The 6959-nt window shown below is 35.8% G+C and overlaps 1 protein-coding gene across 5 annotated transcripts in view; it reads left to right on the top strand.

Moving 5' to 3' along the window:
* The window catches only part of Calcr (calcitonin receptor), a 79478-nt gene that overhangs the window by 55850 nt on the left and 16669 nt on the right, over window positions 1–6959 (top strand). For 3 of the 5 annotated variants that reach the window (XM_031381093.1, XM_031381095.1, XM_031381094.1), the window contains 2 exons: window positions 215–341; window positions 1247–1357. In XM_031381093.1, the coding sequence (XP_031236953.1) occupies window positions 215–341; window positions 1247–1357 (238 nt within the window). The remainder of the gene's footprint in view (window positions 1–214; window positions 342–1246; window positions 1358–6959) is intronic. The other 2 variants (XM_031381097.1, XM_031381096.1) reach the window with 1 other exon arrangement.

Raw genomic sequence — 6959 nt, 5'->3', positions numbered from 1 at the left:
AAAAAACCAGAACAAAACAAACAACAACAAAAAAAAACTTTCAATTTCAGTCTTACATTTGTTATTGGAAGCCACCATAAGAAACAAAAACTATGAAATGCCACTGGAAAATGAATTTTAAAGCTTTCCTCTAAAAATCTGAAATACTAGAGCATCTCTCCAAGAAGTTTTGTCACTTAACAACCCTTAATGCTTTCATGTTATTTTTTCCCAGGAACCTTAGCTGCCAGAGAGTGACTCTGCACAAGAACATGTTCCTTACTTATATTCTGAACTCTATCATAATCATCATCCACCTGGTTGAGGTTGTGCCCAACGGAGATCTGGTGCGACGGGATCCTGTAAGCACCGTCTGGCTTTGATTTTAATTTTATTGTAAAGATCACAGTACCTAAAGATAGCATAGTTTTAATCGTTGACTTAATCAGTTGTTTAAAGCATAATCACTTTGACTTCCATAGTTAATTTTTGCATTAAGAAAGCCTATTAATGGTTCTTAAAATAATTGTTACACGGTAAATGGGTGAGAGTAATAGTTAAATGAGAATTATGTAATAATGCATATGCTTATAGCTACCCAATAATTTATCAATTTTAATGATCTATTAATATCTATGGTGAAAATATTGAGTACCTCTTGGGAAAACAGATAATACTATGCACACTGTACCAGTGTTCCTCAGTAAACTCCAGTTGGCCACTGATTTTTAATCTAATGCTTCCAGCATGGGCATTTGCAATTACCTCAGCTTTGTGCATTTACCCAAGTGAATCATACTTATATGGCCAGGTTCTATGTTGGTATGCCTTGAAAAAGATCCATATTAACATAAGCAGATACAAAGAACCTAAGGTCAACAAGACAAACATTCCTGAAATCCATGCCATGAGCACCATCCTTCTATGTATTATTGAGAAGAACTGAAGTCATTTGGCTCTGTCACCAAGAACTACTGTGGATTCCCTCTGTCAGAATTGTCCTGAGGGTTGCTTGCAATGATTGTCACTTGTCTTCAACTTTCTTTCTTTTTCTCTAAGACTTTTCTCCTCATAATAGTTTCTGGATGTGGCTACACGTTAGCCAAATGGGTAAATAGAAATAATAGCCAGTTGCTATTTCCACGATGCTGAAGTTCAGTTGCTATAAAGTCAGTTCAGTAAACAGTCTAATGTTGTAATTTTGCGTGTGAAACCTTGCATATGACATTGCCAATATTTGATCATGTTTGTTCTGAAACATTGACAGATGCATATTTTTCATCATAACACACATATGTGGACAATGCAGTGGGAACTGTCACCACCCTTACCCCTGAGTGCACACGAGGGAAAGATGGACCCTCATGACAGTGAAGTGGTATGATGAGGATTGAACTTCAGAGACTCGTGACTTCTGTCTCCAGACACAACCAGCCTGGGACAAACCCACAAAGGGCGGGGTGTGGGCGGGGGGCTTGTTTTCTCGTAATTCATTCTCATCAGCTAGTGTGTGTCAAGAGTCCCATTAACTGAGCTGAATCTAGAAACTAGAGTTCAAGGAAGCCTTAGCAGCTATAGAGAGATGTTTATATTTATCCAGGACAGAGGGATGGGGAGGAGAGGGAACCCAGAAGCAGAAGCTGAAGCTATCTAGCACACAGGACTGGCCAGGGTGTATTTCAACTTTTGTTTCTCTGCTTAAGTGTATTATGCAAACATCTGTAGATAGCCTCATCTTTCAAATCTGGCATTTGATAGTTCTGCCAACCCAATGACAAAAATGCATGAAATCTGCCCAGAGCATCATTCTGCATAACAGCACCATAGCAGTGGCATAGCAAATTAAGCTTCTGCTTAATTTGGCTTCTTATGATATCCACACTTTTGCCATTTGAATATATTCAAAAAATCATTATGATTCTTCTTTAAAATCCATGTCATCTGCTAATGGACACAAAGTCTTGTCTTACCTGAAGAATTATGAAACCAAATGGCTTTTCCTTGATGACTTTTTCTTTTTAAATGATAACTGATTGAAATAAAATTAATCTCATTTAATTTAAGACTAACAGCATCCCCAGTGAGAAGTAGATATTCCTTATTTTTAAAGTTAGGAAACTAAAGTTCTGTGAAGGCAAATTTATTTTCTATTATGAATACTTAGAGACAGGACTCAAGATGGCCCAATCTCATTCAATCCTATCTCTTCTTTCTATATTCTTGATGATCTGCTATTTCCTTATGTTCTTGGGAAAAAAAAGAACCCAACAGTCTCATCCATTGCAAGGATTCTCTGTAATTAGCCATTGAAATACAGGCAATGGACTAAGTGTGTCCCAGGACTATCAGAGCTTTTCATTTCCCATTAAACGGTTGCACTTCAGTCACTGAATAATCAACCATACTGACCTGGTATTGGTGCTCAGTCACATTGCAAAGTACTTATGCTCACAAATAGATTTTCTCCCATCTGCTCAGCTTGCTCCCCTGCTGTTGCTAGCAGAAAGAATCCTCATAGTTTGTAAGATCCTGCTGACCTTGTTATCATCTTGAAATAGAGTAAAAAGTCAAATGCTCTACACCACTACAAAGTTTACTACTAAATTGTAGGAACTGATGGAAACCTATCCATCAAATGAGAATAACAAAAAATGCTTTGCTTGATTTTAAGGTCTCTTAGAATTAAAAAGAAGCATAACACTTTTAGGATTCCCCAAGAGCATAATACTAAAAGTTCACAAGTTTTCTGCTAACTATGACCTTGTGGCTAAGTCCATACATCTTTGTGCTTGGCATGTCAAATGAATTTATTATACAAGTTCTTATTCATGATAGTCTCATTAGCTATCTTTGCTAAATGCTTTCACTTTCATAGAATGTCTTAGTGGATGACATACCAAGTTACTTTTCCAGTCAAGCTATTCTACCCATCACTGAACCATCCTATATCTATCCTGTGGTTCCTCCATTGTCTAGAACCTTTATTAAAACTAGTGAACCAATCTCTGGAGGGCCAGCTTGGCCACTGTGCTGCTGACTTCCTGGGAAAATGTCAATGAGATCATAGAAGAGCCAGAGAAACAGACAGAAAGCTTTTCTATAGTGTGCAAGAATGAGGTTGATTCTCTCACGCACATTAGAGCAAAAGGAAAGAAGTTTATCCTTATGGCATAAAAAATGAAAAGCTGGTTTTCCTAATTAGAATATTTTAATCCAACAAATTCATTCTTTTAGTTATATAAGAGCAAACCTCCTAAAGAAAAACTATGGAATACTGAAACAACAACAAAAAAATTCTACCCAATCAATTAAGCATTTACTAGGCACTCAAAATCCAACTTCAGTCCTCAGTTTGAAGAGAAGTGATATTATTGCATGGCAATGTGTCTCTATGCCATCATCTGCACAGTCCCTAGGAATGCTCACACAGCATCCATTGTTTTGCAACCACACATGTGAGAGTTGGTAATATTTCAACCTATTTTGAAATTTGGCTGTTTTTAATCACAAAAAAGAGCACAATATATATATATATACACACACACACACACACACACATATACATATGTGTGTGTGTGTGTGTGTGTGTGTGTGTGTGTGTGTGTGTGTATAAAACTGAAAGTTCTCTTGTCTAAGGCTATACAAAAGGAGAATGGGCTGCCATATCAGCTCAGTTACAAAAGGAGAATGGGCTGCCATGTCGGTTACGTAGGAAATAAGTGATGTCATAGTGTTTTCTCTTTCACGATTCCAAATGTCTGTTTCATCCCTGAGAGAAAGTATGGCAACCCAAACCTCTCACCAAATCATAAATAGTACAGATTAACAGTATATGATTACAATTCCAAAAGTTAACTCATGCTTGTAAACTCCTCAGCCTACCCTTCTCTCAGAAAAAAAGAAATTAAAGGATTTGCTTCACATACATTCTCTATTTGAATAATTATGGCTTCTCAACAAGAATTCATTAAGTCTGATGCTCTATAAATAAGTGTCACACACTCTGGGGAAGCAAAACTGCTTCAGGAATTTTCATAAGCAGGCACATTTGAAATGTTTCTGGTTCTTGAAGCTATTACCATCTCTGGAAGATAACAATATGAAATTTATGTTCTCTCACCTTACAAGGGTATAGTCTACAGCAAGTGCATTTATGAAAGACCAGTTTCATAAGGATCTTTTCCCATCTGGAAAATTATTTCTGAGGATCATTTGTAGGCCCCATCATTTAGGTGTGAAGAAAAAAGACATGTTCCCTACTGCCATAGAATTGAGTATAGAGGAAAGAGACAAGAACAGGGAAAACTCAACTTGTTTCCCAAGTCCCATCTTTCTTGGGAGGAAGGTTTTTCTTGTCTAATCAGACAGCCTAACAGCAACCAAAGGCTGAGAACCATGTTCTCAACCCTACTGAGCCATATGCAGAATCATGCATTTAAAGTTATTGCACTGTAGTGATTTGAAGAACCCAAATTGTATGAAACCAAGGTTCTGCCTCACCATAAAAAAACAGAGACAAGGAAGAAAAACAAACAAACAAATAAACAAATAAATAAGAGTAGAAAACAACAAAACAGAAAAAAATTTTGGAAATGGAATGTTTAGTCATCTACAAATATTTATTGAAATATTGTGTGAACACTATAGCCATAGTCATAAAATTGAATAAGCTAACTCACCAGTACACTTTCCATTTCTAAATGTGATATGGACTCTGTCTCCTTTAAAGAAAAGCACAATACTTAATTTTCAATGATACCTTTCTCTCCTAAGTATTCTAAACCTGGGAAGTAATATGTTTTTCTATTCAATTCATTAAATATCCAAGAGTCACAAAACTTTTCTGCCCAATATTGGAGTAATATATTATAAAGAAGAAATCCATTCTTGATAAGAAAGGCCACCTCATCTCCTATGTACCGATGTGGTTTTGCCACACTTGTAAGAGCTTTTATTCAGTTATGAGGGTAAAAAAGGAACATGGAACATCCCTCTCAACAGTGGTGAATCTCTGTGGCTCTCTGCTCCCTTATCTATCAAGGTAGTCAGTCCCTTGCTGCCTCCAAAGTTTTTCTTTTTTGATAGGTTTATTCTTACCTATATTACCCAAGAAAAGAATCTTATTCCTTCACCTTCTTCTATTTTTTCAAGTTAAATTCAAAATAACTCATGCCATAAATAAGGGCTGAATAGATCCTCAGTTTACTGAGTGATGTGAAAATTGCCCATTGTCATTTAAGCATTTCATTTCCATAATATCCAAATTTTCACTTTTCTTGTTCTATCTGTCCACTCAGTGATCTCCATGAGGCAGCTTTAAGAGCACTGCTCTTGTTGCATCTAAACAAAGCTACTGGGATACTTCTCATTTTCTAGAAAGTAATGTCTGTCTGAACTCTCTATCTGGCTCTAAAAGGGACAATACAATAAATAAAATTTATTGTAAAATTTATTGGCAATAAAAGGAGATTGGTTTTTACTGAGAACCTGAGCACTTTGTACCTCAAAGGCTGAGACAATCAGATTACATTTTTATAGCCTCTTAGCTAAGTAAGACAAAAGAGTCCCAAGCTCAAGAATGGCATGACCCTCACATGTCCATGACAGTTGAGCCACCAGACTATACCACAGTATCATTCTAGGAGACTACAGAAAGATCAACTTGAAAGTGTTCTCAGAATCTAGACACTATGGATTGTAAATTTCAGGGTAGAAATGGCTACTCCTGCCCAGTGAAGGACACCTGGTACAAGGCAGACCATGGAAGTTGTGACTGAGGGAAGAGTTGGAATGAAAAGTCCACAGTGGATTAAATTATACAAGTTAACCTATTTCAGTATCCTATGGAAATATGGACTGAAAATAAACCTATTTGCTGGGATGGTATAGAGGAATGCTGCCATTGAGTTGTCCTATAATGGGTAGTCTACCCTGGCCTACTATTCATTTTACTTAAATGGCAAAACCAGTTTTGTGGGGAAAAAATGTTTCTTTAAAATTTGGTTCATGCTTTCCCAGACATTATAATCCTCACATAATATCACAGATTACATGACTGATTTAAGATAAAACGGTGATGGCTGAGTTGCTCCTCTGTTGCATAATATTAGAATAGGGCAATTATAGTGCCCTAGAACGAAAGGGTGTTCTCAGAAAGGGGAGGAGCTGAAGCTCTCTGTATATATATGTATGTTTGATGCCATCTGATCATATCTTTGCAAAGGAATCTAAGGGTATAATTAAATCTAAATAAGGTTTAATTTAAGGTGCTGAGATTTAAGGTATCAACAGTTCAACTGAGAACTTGGATTTAGCCATGTAAAGTACCTATTCAAACAAACCAAATAAGAAAAATTAAAAGGAATATAACAGAATCTAGACTCTATACCAAAGTGTCTACAACTTCCCAATATTTATGGTATCTAAAAATTGTTCAAAAATACCAGATATATTAAAAAATTAAAAAGTATGGCCTATTGTCAAGAGAAAATACAAACATGTTTGGTGGCTCATTACATTCAGGAGACTGAGGCAGAAAAATTACAATGTGTGTTAGACCTGCCTGGGCTATACAAGAAAGAAAATAGAATTAAGATCAACTGTTAGCTACCCAGATGTTAAAATGGTCAAACTATGAAGTAATCCTTATAACTATGCTAAAAGTTGTGAGTGAATAGAAAGACAAAAAAATCTTAACCAAAAAGTTGAAATTAATAAATATAAGCTCTAATGGAAATTGTAGAATCAAAAAGCAGAAGACATGAAATATATAACTAAATTAAATTAGATTAGCTTATTTGCAGGGTGGAGGCCATAAGGAAAGATTCAGAAAAAGCAATGGTTAATCAAGAGTAACTATCCAATTAGAAGAAGATACATTAAATACCAGGGAAAGATGAATAATCCCAAGAACATGTAAGCCAAATACATAAAAAATTCAATATCTATATCTATCTATCTATCTATATATATATATATAT

This window comes from Mastomys coucha, unplaced genomic scaffold, assembly GCF_008632895.1.
Source record: "Mastomys coucha isolate ucsf_1 unplaced genomic scaffold, UCSF_Mcou_1 pScaffold20, whole genome shotgun sequence".
In the NCBI taxonomy this organism is placed as follows: Eukaryota; Metazoa; Chordata; class Mammalia; order Rodentia; family Muridae; genus Mastomys; species Mastomys coucha.
Note: the sequence above shows the minus strand (reverse complement) of the source record. Positions and strands in the feature narration are given on the sequence as shown.